This window comes from Peromyscus leucopus, chromosome 1, assembly GCF_004664715.2.
Source record: "Peromyscus leucopus breed LL Stock chromosome 1, UCI_PerLeu_2.1, whole genome shotgun sequence".
In the NCBI taxonomy this organism is placed as follows: domain Eukaryota; kingdom Metazoa; phylum Chordata; class Mammalia; order Rodentia; family Cricetidae; genus Peromyscus; species Peromyscus leucopus.
In genome coordinates, this window is record NC_051063.1 from 115,546,197 (window position 1) to 115,570,306 (window position 24,110).

At 38.3% G+C, this 24,110-nt stretch overlaps 1 protein-coding gene across 2 annotated transcripts in view; it reads left to right on the top strand.

Moving 5' to 3' along the window:
- The window catches only part of Tmem135 (transmembrane protein 135), a 200,616-nt gene that overhangs the window by 73,757 nt on the left and 102,749 nt on the right, over nucleotides 1-24,110 (top strand). Inside the window, exon 5 of one of the 2 annotated variants that reach the window (XM_028894961.2) lies at nucleotides 9,230-9,295. The exons of the other annotated variant lie outside the window; for it this stretch is intronic. Within the exon in view, the coding sequence (XP_028750794.1) occupies nucleotides 9,230-9,295 (66 nt within the window). The remainder of the gene's footprint in view (nucleotides 1-9,229; nucleotides 9,296-24,110) is intronic. 2 annotated transcript variants of the gene reach the window in all.

Here is a 24,110-nt window from a genome sequence, read left to right on the forward strand (position 1 = left end):
TCAAAAACATAACGTTGGTAAAAGAGCCACCAAAATATCAATGAAGCCAGGTTGATTGATAATGTTCCTCCAGGCTTCAATCATTTTGTCTCTATTTCATCTGTGTCAGTTATTGTAATGGAGTTTAGACTATGCAGTATTTGTTTATGTTTTTGTGTGGGTCTTTAACTTGTGTAGTTTGGAGTTTGTTTACTTTCTTTAGCTTTGACCAGAATTCCCTAGAAAGCAACTTAAGTGAGAAAGGATTTATTTTGGCCAAGCGTTTCCAAGTGTTTGCACCATGGGTAGTTGGATTCATGCTTTGGGTCTTGCAGTAATGTAATGTACCATGATAGGAGTGTTTGGCAGAGGCTATGTAGAAGTAGAGAATGGTATAACATTTAAAGTTGCACCCACAATGACCTCCTTTTTAAAAGTAGGCATCACCTCCCAAAGTTTTTAACCACCTCCTAAAACAACATCATCAGTTAAGGACCAAGAATATAACACCTGAGCCTACTGGTAACACTTTCTATTTAAAACCCAATGAAAACCCCCTTCTTAGATGTAGGATGTGTGTAATACAGCTTTTGCAGATTGAATTATTCATTATTGTGAAATGATGTTTATTTCTGGGATTATATTCATATATCAAAACATCAGTGGCAAAAGGAATTATTACTTGTTTGTTTAAACCAGTGATTCTCAATCTGTGGGTCGTGACCCCTTTGGTAAACCTTTAACTCCAAAAATATTTACATTACGATTCATAACAGTAGCAAAACTATAGTTATGATGTAGCCACAAAAATAATTTTATTGTTGGGGGCCACCACAATATGAAGAATTGTATTAAAGGGTCACAACATTCAGAAGGTTGAGAACCGTTGATTTAAACTAACATTTAAGTTATGTTAGCTTTTGTAGCACTGTGACACAAAAGGCCTAACAGAAGGAGCTGAAGTGGGGAAAAGGTTTATGCAGGCTCATGCTTCAGAGAGAGCTCAGGTCAGCATGGCAGTCAGGGGATGTTCCGTCCCCAATAGGAATTAAAGGACATTTCTTATTCACATGATAGTAGAAAGGAAGTAGAGCCTAGACAAGACCCAGTGCTGGTATAGCCTTTAAAGGCTACCTCAGGTATTTACTCTGCCTATCAGGCCCCACTTCCTACAAGCTCTATAGCTTTCAAAATCATACCAAAAATTGGATACCAAGTGCTGAAAATATGAGCTCATGGGAGACATTTCTGATAACAACCACCATTTAAAAAAAAAAAACCAGATGAATAGATGAATTATCTAAATAGAATTACTGTTTCTTAGAACAGGGGCAAAGGAAGGAGGAGGGTTGTTGAATAGTTATCTAACAATTAGTACATGAACTGAATTTGTATTTTACTTTAAAAAATATTTTAAGTGACAAATTAGAGACCACATTTAGGTAATTCTTTATTCACACTCTCAAATTGGAAACTGAGCTGGACCCAATTACTCTACCATTTGATATTATTCGCCATTTACTGGTTGAAAAATTCAGTTCTATAATTGACTGAGCTCTTGTTTTGAAAGATAATTGAAGTAGTAGAACCCTACATCTCAGTGGTTGTAGCTTTGCTTGTTGTAATATTTTGTTCACTATTGACAATTTATGTAAGATGATAGCTTTATAGGAGAAATGTGCTTTTCTTTTGATACATTTTATTGTGCTAAAAGAGGACAGGAACATAATGAGGTACATGATTAGGTCATGTCATACTGAATAGAATATGACAGAACATGTATTTACAAAACTATACTCTTCCTTAGAGCCAGATTGCTCTCAGTTTGGAAATGAACCATCTGCTTATCATTTACATTCCTGGAGAACTCACTAGCCCACATCTCTAAACAGAAGTAACGTTCCTCATAACCTTGAGCTGCTGCTGAGCCCATTGTCTCCATATGTAGCACATATTCCCGGTGTTCTGAATGAAAACAGATTATGACATTTATGATGTCTGAAAAGAACAAGTTGATTTCATTAACATGAAAGACCAACATACTATATTTTCAGCATTTGAAATTGCTGTAATACAATTGGGACATATTTATTCACACTTTGGTTAACCACACATCCCCCAAACAACCAATATCTGAGTACTTACTCATGTAAGACTTCAACAGCAGTCTTGATGAATAGCTGCTCTGTAGTGTGGTAAGTTGTTGAGGGGGTGAAGATTCAGGTGTGACTCTTACATTTCCAGCTGGACAGACATTGACTTGAGGAGCAAGAGCAGGCATATTCATTGGCCAATGCAGCCATTGTGGGTGCTGCTTATTTCCCCCATTATCCAGTACCCATCAGAGCTGAGCAGCTGCTTAAACTGTGGTCACAATCCCTAGCCTGGGACTGGACGTGGAAGCTGTAAAAAACTGGAGGCAGCATAACAGCTTTCTAATTAACTCAGTGACCGAAAATTCATTCGTAATGAATTTCTAATTTAAATAAATTTAGTTTTAATTAAATTAAATTTACTTTAGTTTTTAATTTAAATAAATCAATTCCTAACGAAGCTAGGGTATTTCTGGCAGTTTTTTTTCTGTGTTGCCCATCAAGACTTTCTGAATGTAAACATAGATTATGCATTGTGCATGATATGGCATACAACCTAACAGATGATGCCTGAAATGTCTGCTCATATTCAAGTGTATCACATTTTTGAATCTCAGTGCTTTCACAGTACACAATTTTCTGCTTTGGCAAAGACATAATGGTTTAATTATGGAAAGTAAAGACTTGAGTATTTGCCTGTCATCATTCCTCAGAATGTAAGCATCAAATTAGTGTATCTTTGCATGGTATTGTGGTAGACTGTGTGTGACTTTGAACACCACTGTTTGAGTTGTTGACTTGAGTTTTAGATTATCTGCAGACACGTACATGAAGATGTATTGGACATGTAGCCTAAATCTAAACAGGAAATTCATATGCTTCAAATTAACTCCTAAAAATTTATTGTTATCATTATCATTGCGTGTGTGTGAGTGGGTACGTGCGCCAGGTGTGCTTGTGTGCCGTGCCATGCATATGGAAGTTAGCAGACAACTTTCAGAAGTTAGTTCTCTTCCTTTTTACGGTGGATTCTTGAAATCAAACTCATGATGTCAGGCTTCAGTGGGAAGAGCTTTTACCCTCGGAGCTATCTTGTCACTGTTACTACTCCAAAATGATCACAGAGCCACAGCAAGTCCAGTAAAAATCCAGCAGGCATGCCCACAGAAACTAACAACTTATATTTTCAGTTGGACTTAACCTGTAACAGCGAGGCCATTTCTCCAGTCCAGAAACTAACAACTTGATAATGAACATTTAACTAATTTTCTACAATAGCACCAAAATAAGTCAATGGGTAAAGAACAGTCCTTACTCCAGGCATGGTGGTGCATGCCTGTCATCTAGTACTTGGGAGGTGAAGGAGAGATTAGAGTTCAAGGCCAGCCTCTGTTACTCCCTTCTTCTCTGCTAAACAAACAAACAAACAAACAAAAACTCCAAATACTTCTGGTTCTTAACATTTTGGATAAGGATGTTCACCCTTAGTTCATTTTCTTTTCCTCCGTCATCACCATCATCATCACCACCACTACCACCACCACCATTATCATTATAATCCTTTGTATATACCATGTCCACGGGCAGGAGCAGCAACAACTCTTGTGTAGGACTAAGAAGCCGGGATTCCTCCATCCTTGTTAAAGGTTGCTATTGCATCTTTTAGCAGGCCTCAGATTCCTTAGTCCTTGATAGGATCCAGTGTTAAAGTTCCTCGGTGTGAAATATCTACAACCCTTGGCTCTAAATGCATGATAGTTCTCTGGAACTATTTCTGTGACCAAGTGCTGTGACTAAGTTTTTCTTTTCTGGCTCTACATAGATTTCTAACCAACTGAGAAGCTTTCTGTCCTGTCTATTTCCACCATTTTTTCTTGTTCCTGCCCCAGTGTTTTCTTGACTTATCTGCCCCTTCTTCAGCTATCTTCTGAGTCATCTAGAATTCAATAAGGCTTGGGACAGCAAAAAGTACAGTACAAATTGTTTTAAACTACCTGAGTCTTCACCATGAGCATCTCCAACCATCAGCTGCTCTCATTGCAGAGTTATCTCAAGCCATTCATGGGATGCTAAAGCAGTCTACCTGGTTCTGGCCTTTGGTAGTCCAGCTAGCTGTTTGACTGACAGCCCTTTTGTTCAGAGGCAGCTAGGTAGCAGCGGAGAGTCCAACAGTTGCTAGGTAGGAAATCAGATTGTTCCATCTTACAACATCTTTGCATGTTTGCAAGAAAATGAATGTCAAAAAGAATGATTATAATAAGTACTTAAAGTACTTAGTAACACTTACTTTGATTGTAACAGTATTTTAACATCTGCCCAGGGCCGCTGGCACGGGGACAGATGGCCCCTTTTATCTGTCTCACATATATTACTTTTGTGATTTTGAGGGACTCATTAAGAACAGCTAATAATGATGGGGTTGAGAGTTCTTCAAATTATTCCTCCTACAGAAAATAGTGTAAAAGCTCAAGGACTAGAAACAATTGGAAAAGGAAAAGCTCACAGGAACTTGCCCCTTCCAAAATAGCTACTGGCTCTTCTTTTTTTTTTCTTTCATTTTTAAAATTTATTTATTAAATTTAATGTTACATATCAGCCACGGATTCCCTTGTTCTCCCCCCTTCCATCCCCCCACCCCCACCCCACCTTCCTCCCAGCCCACTCCCCATCCCATCTCCTCCAGGGCAAAGACTCCCCCGAGGATTGAGATCAGCCTGGTAGACTCAGTCCAGGCAGGTCCAGTCTCCTCCTCCCAGGCTGAGCCAAGTGTCCCGTATAAGCCCCAGGTTCCAAACTGCCAGTTCATGCACTGAGGACAGGACCCAGTCCCACTGTCTAGATGCCTCCCAAGCAGATCAAGCTAATCAACTGTCTTATTTATCCGGAGGGCCTGATCCAGTTGGGGGCTCCTCAGCTATTGGTTCATAGTTCATGTGTTTCCTTTCGTTTGTATATTTGTCCCTGTGCTTTTTCCAACCTTGGTCTCAGTAATTCTTGCTCATACAAACCCACCTCTTTCTCGCCAATTGGACTCCTGGAGCTCCACCTGGGCCTGGCCGTGGATCTCTGCATCCGGTTCCTTCAGTCATTGGATGAGGTTTCTAGCACGACAATTAGGATGTTTGGCCAGGTGGCCTTCAAATGCTTCAGAGATCTATTCAGAGGGCCTGATCCAGTTGGGGGCCCCTCAGCCTTTGGCTCATAGTACATGTGTTTCCATTCGTTTGGCTATTTGTCCCTGTGCTTTATCCAACCTTGGTTTCAACAATTCTTGCTCATATAAACCCTTCTCTTTCTCACTAATTGGACTCCCAGAGCTCCACCCCGGACCTAGCAGTGGATCTCTGCATCCAGATTCCTCAGTCCTTGGATGGGGTTTCTAGCACAACTATTAGGTGTTTGGCCATCCCATCACCAGAGTAGGTCAGTCCCGGCTGTCTCTCAACCATTGCCAGCAGTCAGTTGTGGAGGTAGCTTTGTGGATTTCTGTGGGCCTCTCTAGCACTTTGTTTCTTCCTTTTCTCATGTGGTCTTCATTTACCATGGTCTCCTATTCCTTGTTCTCCCCGTCTGTTCTTGATCCAGCTGGGATCTCCCACTCCCACAGGCTCTCTTTCCCTCGACCCTCGCCCTTCATTACTCCCACTCATGTCCAGGTTGTTCATGTAGATCTCAGCCATTTCTCCATCATTGGGTGATCCTCATGTCTGTCAGTAACTCATCATAAATTACTAAATGGAATTATTTGTAGTATTTACATAAGATAAAAGTGCTTAAAAATTTAACTATGAAAACTATAAAACATTAAATAGAAAGTTCTGAAAATATAATATGTTGACAATATTGTTAAATTTTTCTGTTATTTTGTTCATTTCTTACCATGCCTAATTTAGAAATTATACATTTCCATAAAAATGTATGAAAACATTTTATGTGTGTTTGTATATATGGCATGACACTATCTATAGTTTCAGCTGTCCTCTAGGGACTTAGGACATATCCTTCCCCTGGATGGAGACTACCATATGGATATGGAGAAATATTAGAATGTCAAGGATAAAGAAAATCCCCAAAGATTACTGCTTTTCTTCACCATGCATTTCTAGAGATGCTTTTGACACACTCACATGCACACACAGGCCCACACACTCAAGTCTTGAACTTAGAATTTATTACATCTAGGTTTTATGAGACTTGGATCACTTATCTAACATTCTTCTTAAAAAGTAGCCTTTTTGATAATGTTTTTAAACAGGAATTTGTAGGTATGTACCCCCCCACACACACACACTAACATAGGAAATGTCAAATGAATGCTTAGTATTAATCATCCTAGGTGGAATGAAAACTCTGGGAGTGAGACATTTTCTAAAAGTTTGTTGTGAGGTAGTTACAAGTACTGACAGTCTTCTATCTCAGCCCTTTCCCCTCCTACACTTGTTAGCACTTGCTTAGATGCAAGTAAAATCAAACCCTGTAGTAGAGGTCAGAAGTTGCACACTCGGGTGCTTTCCAGTTGAAACAAGAGCGGCACAGAATCCTTAAAACATTGGTGGGAGGAGGTGGTAAATCAGTTCATTTGAATCCTAAAAACAAGGTAAAGAAAAAGAATTTCGTCTTCAAGTCATATCTCCCTAGATAGCTCTCCCTTTTATCTGTGGTTTGAGACATAAAAGTAATTTGATCTGGTTTTGTGAAACCATTGTTTACTTTTATCTCAAGTGATCGCTTACTACATCCTCCTTTTCCTGTTTCCTCTATGAAAATCATCTTACTGAATTGTGTCTGGTTTTAACAAACTGGAAGATGTATGGCACACTGTGGCATGCACATCACTGAGAGTAGAATCAAAGCATGGCCGTCCCTGGTGACAGTTTTACAAGTAGATCTTTCAGCTAGCTTTCTGTGCCTCAGTAAAATGTACCGGTGAACTCATTGACGTGTACTTTGGAGTATGTGAATAGCTCAGCTTCTTCCCAAATAATGGGTCTGCTTTGAATCTCTTATCAAATTTTTTTGAGATTGTGCTGCATTTTCAAAACTTAGCAGACTGTCCTAAAATATTTTAGTTTTTAAATTTTTCTGTGACCATGCTTGAACATCAGCCCGAAGCCTACCAGCTCTATGTGTGTTGGCTTGTGCTTAGGAACTCTAAGGATTGTGACCTCTCATTTAAACAACTTCAGGAAAAAAAGTTTTTATTTACAAATTGCATCCTATACTTTAGCAGCTAAGTCCAATTGAGGGTTTTCTCCATTTTCCCATATGCCCCGTATGTAGACTTGCTTTGCCTTGACAATTTCTAAACTGTCTATCTTTTTATTGTTGTAACTCTAGATTTATTACAACAAAAATGCATGTTTTCCAGTCTTTACTGGACTTCATACCTCTGGCCGCCTCTCTTTCATCTCCTTGTTTTTCCTTTGCATATATTACATACCGTCCCCACCGCCTTAATGTCTGTATTTTTGTCATTCTCACAAGATTATTCTATTTCTTAATTCATAGAGGAAAGAGGAGCAAAGTGGATTGGATAAAGCAGAGTCCTGGGGGAGTAGGAGGGGGAGAGCTTAGTTTATTTATGTCCTTTCCTTTTAGCATTATTTATAGATTGCTGTGCACACTTGTAACCCATCCTCTGTAGGATCATTCTTGCCCATTCTCCTTTTCCCCATCCTCTGTAGGATCATTCTTGCCCATTCTTCTTTTCCTCCCTCTGTTCCTCCTTCCTTTCTGGCCACCAATTCCTACCTGACCACTAAAAACTCAAGATGCATATCTTAAAAAATACTGTGGCCATTTTTTTTCTCTTTCTCATCTGTAATTCTCGCTCTAATTCAGTCTCTTTCCTTACCTTTTTGGTCAAATATTTTATCATGGATACCATTTTACAGTCTTGTTCCCATATACACGGAGGAAGTTAAATTGTGAGACAATTGACATTGTTTTGAAAATTGCTCACTGATGATAAGATCACTTCTTTGAAAGTTAAACAAAAACCTTAAATTTATGTGTATATAAATCAATTGCACAGGACTTAAATAAATAGGAAGCTGCATCTTTTCTTTCAGGGACACCTGCGGGCAGCTTTTCATGTACATTGCTATCATTATTATTGTTTTGGCTTTTTGATACTCATGCCTTGGCCTTCTGAGCATTGGCATTGCATTGTGGGTGTTCGCCATCATGTACATATTTGCTCTTCTTCATTCATTGTGAATACTATTGTCTTTGCACTAATAAAAGATGGGGATTTGGTTAAGGTGTTCACATCATAGTAAACACAAATTGTGGTTAAATTAGTATTTGATATTTACAGGATCCTATTCAAATGTACTTTGTAACTATTATTTATAACTGAGCCAGTTTACAGTTTTTCTCCTCTCACCAATACTTAGAAACTTCAAATGAGTTTTAGGCTTTCTCTGTAAAATAAAGTTATTGGAATTTTATAGGGATTAAATCTCTATATCACTTTGGATAGTACTGATATCTTAGTATTAAGTCTTCCAAACCTGGGAGCAGAAAATGTTTTTGTACTTATTTGCATCTTAAACTTTCTTCCAGCATTATTTTCTTGTTCATAGTGGACACTTGGTTTTTCTTTCTTTCTTTTTTTTTTTAAATTCCATTATTAAATTCTTTTGCTAAAACTTTTCTTTTTAATGCCTTTGTAAATGAAATTGTTTTCTTAATATCCTTTCATGATTTTTTCTAGCTGGTAGAGATCAATGACTGTTATCTCTGACATTTCTAAATTACTATACTTCCGCCTTGTATTTTAGAGCAGATAATTGGTTTGAATGAATTCATTGGAAAATAACATTCAGAATAGCCAGCAGCTTCTAAATTGAATACAAATGTCAAATTTTGCTAAGATTAAACTTATGTGAATGAATGTATTTGATATGCTGGCACAGAAGGACCCAGCATGTCAGTAGCTTTTAGGAACACTTCACAGGAGCTCTTCAAAATTAGAAGCCTGAAAACTGTGTTCTGGGGACAATTTAAAACTTGTCACTCTTTTTGTGTCTTAAACTTTTTTTCTTGACGGTACTAGGTGTGTTATAGTGTTGGCATTTTACAGTTTTGGGTGAGATATATAGTTGTGTACACATCATACATTTAGTTATTTCTACTTTTTTATTTATTCACAGGCCACAGAAACACTATTTAGAATGGGTGTTGCAAGAGGAACGATCACAACATTAAGAAACGGAGAAGTAAGATGAGAATCTTGATATAGTTATTACTTGTTAATTCATGGTTTTCAATGTCTGCAACATATACTATGGGGAATTCGGTGATGCTTTGTGTAACAAGGAAATACTTGATGGACACAACATTGACTGTACTTGATGTTCACCTCCATTGACATTTATACTTATTGGAACCAGAACTGAGGTTGAAAATGAATTGCTGAGTGATTTAATCTCTGGTTCCTAATTTCTTTTACTTTTAAGAGAAAATGACAGCTCTTTAATAATAACTTGTACATAGACATTTCAGTGAAAAGATCCTTTGTCATTTATGGTTCCTTTTTATGTTGTGCAGAGCTGGTACTTATTTCCTAGGATAAAATTTAAAGTATTTAGTCTTTTTTCACTGACAGAGAAAAGTGGGAGAGGGAGAAGTGTGTTTGTTTTGTCTTATTGAGTCAACTGAGTTAAGTTGTAGGCTATACATTTTGATGTTTCTAAATGTCCCTGTCAATTAAAAATATTTTATCACATGAAATAAATTTCCACTCAAAAATTATTAATATCCTTCCTCACTAAGACATATTTAGGTTCCCGGTGAATGTAATATTTTGTTGCTGTGATTCTTTCTATTGTACTGGTAAATTACTCTTAATGATCAAATACAGTGCTACTTATCTTAGAATTAAATCCTTGTTATTTATTTTAACACTTGTAATTAAGTAGCCTCAGTTTTTAATAATAGAATTGGCAGGGTAATTGGAATTATATACCTGTATGATTATAATTTGGATTGGCTTGTGTTTTTTTTCACTAGGCACAACCATGATATCACTCATTTAAAAAGCCATGTGTTCTTAAATATTTAATTATGTGTTGGCAAATGACTATATAATTTTAACATAAGGGGAAATACTTAGTTAGGAAATTTATCTGCCTAGAAAGCCTGACACTGAATTTCAGATTTTATGAATTACTGTCAGGGGGAAAATGAACTTTTGCACTTTATCTCCTGTTATATAGGAAGGCTTTATAAGCAATCATTTGAGTGTGTCAGTATACACTGGGTATATGACTTTACTTTACTGAATGGGCAGGAGCTAATATGCTGGGTTCCAGCCATTCTTCCCTTCTTGCTGGGAGTTACTACACATGATCAACCTGAATTACAGTTGGACCATTGCTTAAGCACTCTGGCCTTCTGTTTTTAAAGCCAGTAAGATACACTTTAAATGACACATTCCATTTTGAGAGCTCCAAAAATGTATGAAATAAAGTATGCAGAGGAGTGCTACAGTATGTTTTCAAAGCTCCATGGTAACTCTATATGGGAGAAATTATATTGGTCATATTACAGACACACAGAGACTTAGTGAAGTTAGGTGTTTTGCCTCAGGTCAAATAGCTAGGAAACAGGAGCTTGTATTGGAACCACAGTCTCTAAAACCCATGTTTTGCCCCATATAATTTGTTACAGTATGATTCCTGTAGACAAGAGTTTTTAATCACTAGTGGTCTGATTTGAATATTAAAATTGTATTATTGCTAAAACTTCTAAGGTTAATCAGCAAATGGTATTATATATTCTAAATCATTACTATTCATGTGTTTAGAAAAAGATGTGGCTTAATATAACTAGAAAAACAACATATTTACTCCTTATACATGTGTTAGCTCATTGAACACCCATCTGTGGTGAATTCTTTGTCAAATCTGTAGTGGCTTCTGGATTTAATCATATAACTTATAAATCAGCTCATTTTCTGGGTAGGCTTTTAACAGTGTGCTTGTTTATTTGAATGGCGGAGTTTATTCACATTAGTAAATAGTTATGGGCTCAAAAATGAGACTTTTGATAATTCTTCAAGAAAGATGTAATCCTGTATTCTACCATTCAGTTGTGAGTGGCTGTAAGATGAAAACCATACTGTGTTAAAGATGGTTACATTCTTAAATTTATATGTTTAAAGAATTACCTATTTTTTTTATAACTTGGGATGAAAATAAAGCAGGGATTGTATTTTATATGATTGTTAAAGCATTTTTAAAGCTTTATGGTATTTATTGTGTATGTCAGGGTGCAGTATGCTGCAGCAAACATGTATGCAGGGAGCATGTGAATGACAGAGACCAACTTTGTGGGGTTTGTTGTTTCCTTTCACATTTATGTGGGGACTGAACTCAGGCTTGCACAGGAAGTGCCTTTACCTGCTGGGCCATCTGATCAGCCTTCATATGATCATTCTTAAAGTTCTGAAAGGAAATAGTTAAATGATTGGCTACCACAGGGAGTTCAGATGTCAAACTCTTAGTTTTAGTTAAATGCTTCAACTCTATTGGTTAGCTGGTACCATATATCCAGTCCTTAATTAAATGATAGGGTATCACTATGAGCAGGTAGGGAACAAGCGTAATGATTGTCTATAGCCATGCTGAATTGATTAATCTATTGTGGCTCTATTAACTTTTTTACAGTGTTTACATTTTCAAAAATTTAGCTATTTAATTTAAACTTTCACTGTTGAAGACTTTTTTGGCATTTCATTTGAAATATTGGAGGGATTTCATGAAGAGAAGACTTATTCTTTCTCTTCTATTTAGGAGGCATTTATTGAGCACTCTGTATGTCTGACATTGTTTTAGGTACCTTCCATCTGCCAGTGACCAGAGTTGGGCGATAGGCCTGCACTTGGGGAGTATGCATGCTAACCTAGCAATAACTTGTTTTTATTAGGGAGGAACATTCAAGCATACAAAGTGATCAGGGAGTAGCCAGTTACCAAACTTCGAAATCAGCTGTAAGCAAGTGTGTGGTGTGCAGGGATAAGTATTTAGATCACAGTGGGGTTCAGTTGGTGATGTGCCAAGGAACACGAGCAGGACTGAAGGTGAAGATGTCAAAAGGTGAGAGACAAGACAAAAAGAAGCAAGGCGGAGAGCTACAGAGACCACTGGGGCGACATAACATTAATTGGTGAATCCAGAGAGAATATGAGAAGAGAATGAATGTTTGCTGAAGTAATATTTGTTGAGGGTTGCTGTGGATATCACTCTATGTAAATAAAACACTGATGGCCAATGACCAGGCAGGAGGTAGGTGGGACAAGGAGAGAGGAGAATTCTGGGAAGCGGAAGGCTGAGGGAGAGACACTGCAGCGACCGCCAGGAGAAGAGCATGTAGAGACGCCGGTAAGCCACCAGCCACGTGGCAAGCTATAGATTTATAAAAATGGGTTAATTTAAGATAAAAGAACAGTTAGCGAGAAGCCTGCCACGGCCATACAGTTTATAAGTGATATAAGCGTCTGAGTGATTATTTTATAAGTGGATTGTGGGACTGCGGGGCTTGGGGAACCTGGAGAGAAGCTCTCAAGCTACAAATGGCGCCCAACGTGGGGCTCGAACCCACGACCCTGAGATTAAGAGTCTCATGCTCTACCGACTGAGCTAGCCGACACTCTAGGCACATTATAGTTAATCTCATTTATACACCAATCAGTGTTTCCTACAAAACGTTACTGGGAGAAATGGGAGAGGACACAGATATACTAATATTGATGTATTTGGGAGCCAGTATTGTTAAAACAGCTATAATACTAGTGCTCCCCAAAGCATTCCACAGATTTAATGAAATACCCATATACCAATAACATTCTTCAGAAAACTAGAACAAACAAAACGAAACAAAACAAAAAACCCTAAAATACAGTTGAAGCCCTAGAAAACTCTGAGCACCAAAGCTTTCTTGAGTGGAATGAACAAAGCAGGAGACATTGTACTACTTGGCTTCAAATATGCTGCAAAGCTGTACTCATTAAAACAACATATATTGGCATAAAAAAAGATATGTACACCAATGAAGGGAGAGCCTGAAAATAAATCCACGAATCTATAGCCAGTTGATTTTTTACAAGGATGTGAGTGATATACACTGTGAAAAGGACAGAATTTTAAAAAATGGATGCTGAAATTATTAGGTATTCACTTGCAGAAAAATGAACCTAGGCTGCTATTTCTCACCAGTTATAAGAATCAAATCAAAGTAGACTAAAGACTTTATTTAAGCCTCCAAGCTACAAAAGTCTTGGGATCCATAAGGAACTCTAGAATCAGAAGAGCATATCAACTTGGGCAGTATAGTGAAGTCCTGTCCAGAGGATAAACCAACAAAAACTTAGAAAGAAAATGTACGATGAGTACTAGTAAAAATGTAGTAGAAATGAATCCTACACAGGTAGGAAAGTAGATTACTATAAACACCATGGCAAGCACTACAGAGGTGCCACCAAAAAAATGACATGACCTAGCAGTCATATTCCTTGCTATATAGCTAAGGCAAATCAAAGCGGTATGTGGAAGGGTCAAGTGCATCTCATCTGCGTGTTCACTGCAGCACTCTGTAAGAATCAACAAATGGAATCCACCTAAGTTCGCACCTGCTAATGAGTGGATGAGAGATCTGTGGTCCATATATACCAAGGAATAATATTTGATCATGAAAATCAAGGAAATCCCTTCAGTTGTGACAATATGAATAGAATTGGAGATGATTATGTTAAGTGACATACTAGACACAGAAAGATGAGTACCACATGTGCCTTACTCATATTTAATGTTAAAAAAGTTGAACATCCAGAAACTGAGATAGAATGGTGGTTGCTAGAGGGGAGGGGAATAGTGAAGAGGGAAGAATGGGGAAGTTTGAACAATGGAGACTAAACTACATAAAAATAAGAATTTCTGGAGCACTAATGCACAGCAGTGTGGCTATTGGTAACAGTAATATACTGTATATTTAAAAAAGCTGCAAGAATCTTAAAAGTCATTACCATAGAAAATGAGTAATGTTTGAGAGGAGATGGATATTTAATCTGATTTAAAAATTAGACAATGCAGTCATGTAGTGAAACATTATATGGCTCACCCTTTTTACTATGTGCAATTTAAAATTTTTGATATTAGTTAAGGATTAGAAGAAAAAATATCAGTTTTATGCACTTAGCACTATTATTTTTGAAAAGGAGAACTTTGAGGTTACAAAAAGGAAATAAACCCTCACATTTTCTTGAGAATTTCCTCTATATAGACTTTATATATAGACTCTGTATAGATTTTCTCTCTCTAGACTATATACATACCTTGAGCTTCCAGTACAGGAATTAGTACCCTGTTTCCCTTGCTGGCTAGGCAGCCTCTTATCCTGAAAAACCTGCATTTGAATATAACTAGTTTCTCTTTCTGGCTTGGGATAATGTACTTTATTTCTTACAATTGGGATTCAGTGTTTGGAAAATGTGGATTAGATAGGCTTTAAGGTCCTGGATAGCTTTAACATATAGGAAGAGGCATATGTCCTGTCTGTCCAGTACTTTAAAGTTGACTTGCCCATGCATGAGAATCACTGTGAAGCGCTATAAAATGATGTGGTTGGGCTAGTCTAGTATATACATCCTATTTTTAAATGGTGACTCATTTCAATGCATAGCTGCTTCTCTAAAACATCCTGATGTCTTTCATTTTTTTATTTTTTGAACTTAAGGAAGTTTGAGTAAGGTGATACAAAGGAATAATGAGATACAACATGTATTTTAAAGCTTTCCTGTGTAAACTGGAATGCAGCAGCATGGTCTGTTGCTGTTTCACAAGGTGCTTATGGAGTCTGACCCCGAATCTACTTGTGCTGTATGTCTTAGTGTCCTTTCCTGTTGCCGTGATAAGATGCCCTGGCAAAAGCAACTTAAGAGAGAAAGGATTTAGTTGACCTCTGACTCCAGAGTATGGTCCATTGTTGCATAGAAGTTGAAGGGAGCAGGAACTTGACTGGCTGGTTGGGTCACATCCACAGTCAGTGAGAGAGAGCAGCTCATTAACACATCCATGCCAGGGTTCAGCTCCCTATCCCCTGTCATTCAGTGCATTGTGCAGCCCATGAAATGGTGCTGCTCACTTAAACCCATTTAAGAAAATCTGTAGATGATGTTCCCACAGGCCAGCCTAATCTAGACAGTCCCTCATGAGGCCTCCCTCCTTCTCAGTGATTTCAGATTGTCATGTTAACAATTAGAAACAAGCACCACAGCATTGTAAGGTGATAGTTATTCAGAGCCTTTCTTTTGTAACGTTCTAGGAGCCTGACTTTAGTAATGAATGTAGAATATTTAGCTTTAGAGTAGGTACAACAGTGAGGGTCAGAATTCCTTGGTTATAGAAGTGTTTTCTTGAGGCAGGTGCCTGATAAAGCGTAGGGATCTGAGTGTGTCTGAAGGACAGGTTATAGATGGATGTACCCAGAGCTTCTGTGGCAAGTGCTGTCTTGTTTTAGTTCAAGAGAAAGAGTAATATAAATATCTTTATTATTGATATTTCATGTTTAAATGTTAGTATTGTGTACTTCAAAGATTCCGTGCTAGGATCCACATGAGAGGGAACTTGCTGCATTTGTATTTCTGAATCTAGGTTACCTCACTGAGATATTTTCCAGTTCCATCCATTTACCTGCAAATTTCATGATTCATTTTTCTTCACAGCTGAATAGAATTCCATTGTGTATATGTACTACATTTTCATTATGTATATCCTAGCTACTGTGAAGAGAACAGCAGGGAACATGGCTGACTGAACAAGTATCTCTGTAGTAGGCTATTAAATCCTTTGGGTGTGTGCCAAGGAATGGTATAGCTGGGTCACATGGTAGATCTATTTTTAGCTGTTGGCGAATTCTTCTCATTGATTTCCATAGTGGCTGCATCAGTTGGCATGCTCACTAGCAATGGATGATGTTTCCCCTTTCCTGGCATCCTCTCCAGCATCTGTTGTCAGTTGTTTTCTTAATCTTAACCATTATGACTGGCGTTAGACAAAACCTCACAAGTCCAAAGAAGTAACACAGTGTTAGTATTCCAGGTAGGGCTGGCTTTGAGGTCTGATGGCAGAAGAATGGCAATAACTGGAAGCAGGTCTTTATTGAAGAACTTCTTAGGCAGATGTAGCCTGTGGCACTGCAGTAAAAGCAGTGTCTCCTCCTTTCTTCTTCCAAATAACCAAGTGTGCTTGTAAGGTCCTCAGTGCTTTTGCATTACAAACAACAGCAGATTAATGCTTCAAGGATACTTCAGAGTCCACGAGTTGAGCCTATAACTTGTCACATAGAACCTTTACACTCAGGGTCTTCTGTGAATAAAGATAAAAAACATTGTGTCTTGAACTGTGAGAAATCAGATCATGTGTATCTAAGGCATGGACTCATTGCAATGCATAGCTGCTTCTCTATAATGTTTGGTATGAACTAAATGTAGTAGATTTGTTGTATGCTAAATCATAATTATTTTATTTTAGTTATGTGGAGATCTTGCAGTAATTTTTCACAGTATGTAAGTTGAGAGTTGATAGTGACAGAGTTTAAGTGATTTGATCCATACCTTTGCTAACAATGGTGCTCTGCTCCTTTCTGAGTGGTCAGTCACTTTGAAAGTCATGCTATTTAGATTGGCATATACTGTGCTACATGCAATATGTCTTCAGTTACAAACTTCCTATAATTACTCAACCAAATCCTGCTGATCATATCTTTGTTTTTATACAAGTAATAAACACGTCAGGAAGTGCTTGTCAGGAAGTGCTTGACAGAAGAAAAACCGACATGTAGAGAGTGGTGTACACAGAAGAGGGTAAAGTTACTGCATGTTGAGTAGCCAGTTCTTCTGATAAGTGCAAATGGTTGGCCAAAGGTCCCACTGAGGTGAGAGGCTGGCCTTCCATGCAGGCCTTTGATTGATCCAACAAAGAAAACTGGACAGCCAGTTTTGCAACAGAACCTTTGATGTGTGTGTGTAAATATGTATATAAAACAGGAATAAAGTATTAAGATATCATACATATGTCCACTGACATGGAAATAATATTTTCCGTAATTTCATTAGTTTTCTCTCATGTACCTGTATCTTCCAAGAAAAGAAAATTAAATATAAGAATTCTGACCTTTTTTTTATAATGTTCTCAAATGACTTAATCATGATGATTCTTCTTTTCTTCCAGACTGATTTCCAATTTATTTTTTGACAAGCTGTACAGTAATTTATTAGCTTTTATAAAAAAGAAGTTATAATTTTTGACAGAATCCAAAGAATGACAGATGAAATAAATATAGGTCGTGGTCAAGGGACTATATACAATGAGCAAGAGATACTCTGCAGAGAATACCCAAACCTCTCTCTATAATTTATTGGGAATAAGTGAGTCTTAATTGCAAAAGAGAAAGTTTGAGGTCAGTGGCGTCTGCTGGTCATCATATCTGGGTGGTGAAGTGTTAGAAGGGCGTCAGTGAAGGTATGGATTTCTAGCTAGTTATGTAGAAAACAAACCTTGTTGTCAGCAGTTTGCATGGGATAGGCACTGCTGAATGTCTTCACTTGGTGACTTGTCTAATGTACTGATCTTTTCTTTACTTCTCCAACGATATTATATTAAGTAAGTGGTTAGAATTTCACAGTTTCACCACCCCTGCCAGACAGTGTATGGTGCCTGTCAGAATTATGTCAAACATTAAATTTAGATCTTCAATTTTCTTGTCAGACATTTTACTTTTTTTTCATTTAAACTAATATAAATAACTCATAACCCATCAAGTTATATTCAGTGACTTCTCTTTGTACGCTAAATGCATAGAGTTTATTTAGAAAACTTTGGTTCAGGGAAGTCCAAGGATGGAACACAGTTGGTAAAGAGAAAGTATTTAAAATGTATGTGAGTGTGGCTTTGTATACTGAAGTAATGCTCCCTGCTCCCTATTTCTCCACATTTGCCCAGGTTCTCTGAGATTCCTGGGCTTCAGTGGCCTTGCTGCTGTAGCCATCTGAGTAAGCTGAGGTTGCAGGTGCCAGACACCATACTCATCTTTATTTTATAAAATACTCCTATTTGCTTAATTAAACCAAACTGTGTTTTTGATTTAAACATAAAAATAAATGTCTTACACTTTTTTTTTAAACCTAAACCATATCTGACCAGCTATCAAGTAGTTAGGTTTTACTTCTCAGAAGTTGGAAGGATTCTTAAGATAATATCAGCTTGTTTCTAATACCAGCTTTAGGCCAGGAGACTAATAATTTCCACATGGGTAAAGCTAGCCCAAATTATTTCCCCTGAGCCAGCCACCCTCTAAACTTAAACTTGAATACATGTATAAGTAAATATGGTTGTAAACATTAAAACATGCAGGCTTTGTTTTAAAATTCAGTTATTTGGGTATTCAGAGAAAAGTTCCCTTTGTACAAGTGTACAAAGGAAATAATTTTGCATGTAATATTAGAATGAGTTCAGCAGTAGTAATTAAACTTTTTGACTTATGGAAATACATGTTTATCTAGATATGATTTTTACAATTTTGTGTGCATATATTTTTTTCTATTGATTCTTACCTTTGTCTTCAGTAGATGAAGTTGTATGTAGTGGCAAGTACTGTGTGATATGGTCCAGGGGAGGCAGATCAGAAAAGAGATGTAGATTTGATAGTAAAGAGGTGCCCTTAATTTCAGACAGAAAATTATACAGACTTCCCATGACTTAGATGTATGTGAGATCAAAGCTTATGAGAAAGATTGTTTAGGTAGCTTGAATTGATGATGCAATGTTCAAAATGCTTGGATTCATGACTTTGACTGTGCTGGCTTTAGCACAGTAGCTGGAAGGTTAGATTATAGTTGTCTGGGGAGATCATGAGAGTGGGGAGGATGAGTAGACATTGGGCAGTCTCTTTTCCGGGAGGCAACTTCTGGAAGAGAATGAAAGGCAGATAGCAAAAGAGGAAGGGAGCATGGGTTGAAAATCAAACATAAAGTCCCAGATATAATGTTCCCCTTTCCCTTTGCCTATTACTTGACATGATACGCCAACAATTTCTGAATATAAATTTGCTGGATATGTATGTGTGTTTGTGGTTTTAATTTGTGTGTGTGTGTGTGTGTGTGTGTGTGTGTGTGTGTGTGTCTTAGGGTTTCTATTACTATGAAGAGACACCATGACCATGGCAACTCTTAGAAAGAAAAACATTTCATTGGGAACTGAACTCACTTATTGTTCTAGTCCCTTATCAACCAGGGCGAGAAGCATGGTAGCATGCAGGCAGACATCGTGCTGGAGAATGAGCTACATCTTGATCTATAGGCAGCAGAAGTGAGTGCCACACTAGGCCTAGCCTGAACGTCTGAGACCTCAAAGCCTGGCCCCACAGAGAAATACTTCCTCCAACAAGGCCACACCTCCTAACAGTGCCACTCTCTATGGGCCAAGCATTCAAACACGAGTTTATAGGCCTATTCCTATTCAAACCACCATAATATGTTTATGTGTAATAGTACTTCTGATGTAGCTGATGGGGATTGCCAGAGCATCAACTGTCTGAACATGGAAAGAATAATCCCAATCAATCTTGATCCTTGAGATTGTACAGATGTGTAGGACTTTGTCTAAGCCCAGAGTTTCCTGTGTCAAACCGCTTTACCACCGTTTCCCCACTTCTTTGTCCTAAAATATAAATGTGGGCATAGTTCATTCTGCATGTGTGAGCTGGTGATCTGATTCAACAGTGCTAGTTTTTTCATATGTTATAGGGTGTTCTCGTAGTAAAACTTCATTTATTGCTGTTTTTTTTGGTGATTATAGTATATATTAAATACCTGTTGTTCATTCTGAGACTATAGAAAGATGAAATGTGATGAGCACAACTTTTTAAATGCCTCATGTAATCCTGGAAGCTTGATTAGATTTTACAAATGGATTTACTAATTATGACACAGTAGAAATTACCTTCTTTGAAAGTGTACAATTTAATGATTCTTAAATTTTAATATATTTTTTGAGAATTTCATAATAATACAGCATATTCCAATCATATTTGCCCCAAACTTCTCCTAACTCCTAACAGATTCACTTCCTACCTCCCCACTTCTTCTCAATTTTGTGTGTTTACTTTATAACCCATTGAGTTACCCATATGCTTATGGGTATGGGACCATTCAGTGGAGTATGGTCAACCTACCAGGGACAATACTCTTAAAGAAGGCTGACTCTCCCTAACCCAGAGACCATCAACTGTCATTAGCTCCTCCAAATGTTGCCTGGCTTCATCTTGTGCATCATCACTGCTGTGAGTTCAGCAATGCTGTCATCTTGTCCTGAAGGTACTGTTTTGGGCTGGTCTTCTTCAGCTTCTGGCTCTTGCAATCTTTCAGTCTCTTCCTCTCTGGTCCCTGAGCCTTGGGAGTAGGTAGAGTGATAGAGATGTCCTACTGAGGCCGAACACTCCAATGACACTTATTTTCTGCACTTTGACCAGTTAATCTGGAGTTTCTGCATTAATCACTATCCACTACATAAGGAAAATTCTCTGGTAAGGTCTGAAAGTTGTGGACTCTTGGCATATATTTAGAGGACAGTTTTCTTTGCCCATTACATAAAATAATAGTAGCAGATTCACTCCTTGGGCCTATGATCTTCCCAACCATGGGTTCTTGGCCAGATTGATGGATGGTGTCTGGTATGTGTTTTCTCCCATGGACCCTGTCTTATGTCCAAGCAGGAAGTGGTTTCTTATTTTACGATATTCATGCAACTTTGGCACTCATGGGCATTTACCATTTCAGTCATTATTGTGGCTCATAGAGTTCAAGCTGGGTAAGACTGTTAATGACTATCCCTAGCTCCTAAGCCTACACAGCACCTTCTGGTACTATGAAATCTAGTTAGTAAATAAGCCTCCTGGTCATAACAGTTTGATTTCTCTATGTCCCATGACCAAAATGTGTGGTGTCTTTAGCAACAGGGTCTTAACATAAAGTTCTGGTAGGCAACCAAGAATGGTAGCAATAGCCAGTATCGTTTTGGGAATCTCTGGGACACCCTTAACCAACAACTTTATACGAAATATTCTACACCTGGTATTGGGCTTTTTATTTGCCACCCTATCGTTTCTGAGAGGAACGTTATAAGTCCAGTTAAACTTCTATATGAAATATATATGATGCTTATGAATAATAGGCTTGCATATGTCCTGTAAAATCATCCTTAGTGTCAGTTGTCTCTTCCCCAGCCTCCTCTTCTGCCCTGTCCCCCTTTAGTACAGTTGTGGAGTTGTGTAGCCATCATCAGATTCTTTTTGGAAAAAATGATGTCATTCTTAAAAATCCCAATTGCTGTCAATATCTCCCTGTACCCCAGGCTCAGGAAGCACTCATCCTTTTGTTGCTTTTTCTCCTTCCCACCACATGGGGTCTGCATTCCAGCACTGACACAGTCTGTCCAGTGTTAGATCAGATTGTCCACACAGAAGCGTTCTCGAATCCAAGAAACTACTCCCTTTGCAAATGCCAGCTAGTCACCAACCTTAGGAGTTACTTGCAATTCTGATATTGTTAATTTAGAGGTTTCCACACTTTTCTTGGGTTTAGTAATCATCTACAATGATTTGCAGAATTCACTAAGCGTTTTATGATTAGAGTTTTAAGGCTACACATAGGACAAGATCTGGATAGAGTCTGGGTTCTGAGCGTCTTTGCTTTATCCTGCAGGCTAAGTGAGTATCACTTTCTCTACACATTATGGTAGCCACCAACTCTGATTCTCCGCTAGACAATGTTCAGAGATTTCATTATACAGGCCCGATTGACTAAATCACTGGCTGTGCAATTGCCTGAACAGCTCAGCCTTCAGGCTTCCTTCTGTCCTCGAACGCCCTGTTGTCCCAGCAGCTGCACCACCACTGTCATTATCGCCACTGCCACCATTACTGCACTGTGCCACCACCCCAACCACTCTCACTGCCAACACTACCACCACCACCAAGAACAACCTCGTTGTAATAACAAAAACTCAAGGAATTACAAGAGTTTTTGGAGCTCAGAACAAAGTTCAAATATATTCCTTTATACCATAATGTATAGACTTTCTTTTTCCGCAGCTATGATTAGAGTTTTATAGTATGTGCTCTTTGTGTTTGACATCCTTCCTTGTAACGTTTGTGATCATTTGTATCCGCCTTTCTTCTATATGTGATAGTATAGTATTCCGTTCCATGGATATTTCACTTGTCTATTATGTATTAATGAGTGGGCTGGTTAATTTTCATTGTCAACTTGAGTGGATTTAGATTCATGTAAGAAATACACGTCTGCAATGATCTGTGATGTTTCCAGAGAGGATTTCCTGAGGAGAGCCTACCCTGAAGTGGGTGGCAGCATCTCATGGGCTGATGGCCTAGAATGAATAGAAAAGGAGAAAATGGAAATGCAGATGAGTGTTTTAGCTGTCTCTCTGATCTCTGATGTCCTGGAATGTGAGTCAACAGCCTCACACGTTAGCCACCACTACTGAGAGCTGTTCCATCCCTACTGCCCAGATACTCCCTTGTCTTGAGCCTTCAGCCAAAATAAACCCTTCCTCCTTTAGTTGCCCCTTGTCAGGTATTCAGTCACACAGAGGAGAAAAATAGCGCATACAATGGGCATTTGGATTTTATCCAGCTTCTAGCTATTGTGAATAACAACACTGCAGTCATTTATATAGACATCCCGTCTTTGTGTTGATGCTTAATGTCATCTTAGGTTAACGCTGAAGAGTAGGTTTGCTAGGTCTCCAACAAAGGCGATTATGCAATTTTGCATTCCCATGGCAATCCATATGCAGTCAAGTGTGTGGGCATCCACGGCAGCATTCAGTGCTGCTGTGTTCCTTGTGAGATGTGTAGTGCTATGTCATTGTGGTTAGAGCACCTTCTCCCAGTGGCTGAAGATGCCTGGCCTTTCTTAGTGCTTGGTCATGTGTGTGCTTTGTGAGATGCCCATCACCTTCCCTTTATTAACCCCCCTTGGGTTCATTCTCTTCAGTTGTAAGAGGTGATTTTGAATTTTTATTTCAGCATAAGATATTAAAAGTAAACATGGGATTTGAATTTTTCCCTATTTTCTAAGTAATGATTTTTGAAAAACAAGAGTCCTAAAATTCGACAAAGATTTCATTTCTTAAGTTCTTGTGCATGATATTTTTAATGTCATAGTCAATAAAAATTTTACCTACTGCAAGGTCACAGCATTCTTTTCTCCTCCTAAAGGATTTTTATTTCATTTTCCATTTAGGCCTGTGACCCATTTGGAGTATAATTTTGGATGCTGTATAAAGCAAAAGTGCAAGTTCACTATTATTATCATCACCACTATTATTACTACTATGATTGCTACTTCAGTGCGTGTAGCTCTCCAGTTTTACTAAGAACACTTGTTAAAACACTGCTCACTCCCCATTCATTGCCTCGCCACCATTGTGAAGAAGCAATTGACTATAATTGTCAGGGTTTGTTTCTGGAACTTTTGTGGTTCTGATCTGTAAGGTAGAGCAAGCAGAGTGCTTCTCTATCCTTCGGATTACAACTAAAGTCCCTGGACAGAGTACAGAAAGTGACTGTTTGAAGTCCCTGAGACTCAATAGTAGTGGAAGGATTAGGAGGGACATCAAAGCTGGAGGGCCACTAATGCTGGTGAATTTCCACCCCACCCTTGTTTAGCTCTCAGCCCTGACTCCTTAGTGGCCCCCATTCTCGTTCTGCACAATGGATAGAGGAGTAAAGTATGCAAGGGAAATCCTCCCTGTGTTCACAGCCAGAGCACTGGAGAGGATGGCCCCTCATGAGCTGCCTGGGTGGAGAATTACTGATCCTTCTTTGTTTTGTATTTTGGTTTTGTTTTTCTCCTTTCATGGAACCCTGGGTGACCCTAATCTTCAGCCTATTCTTCTGTAATGGTGGTCCTAGTGGCAATACAAGAATCAAAAATTCTAAAAAATAAGATTCTTT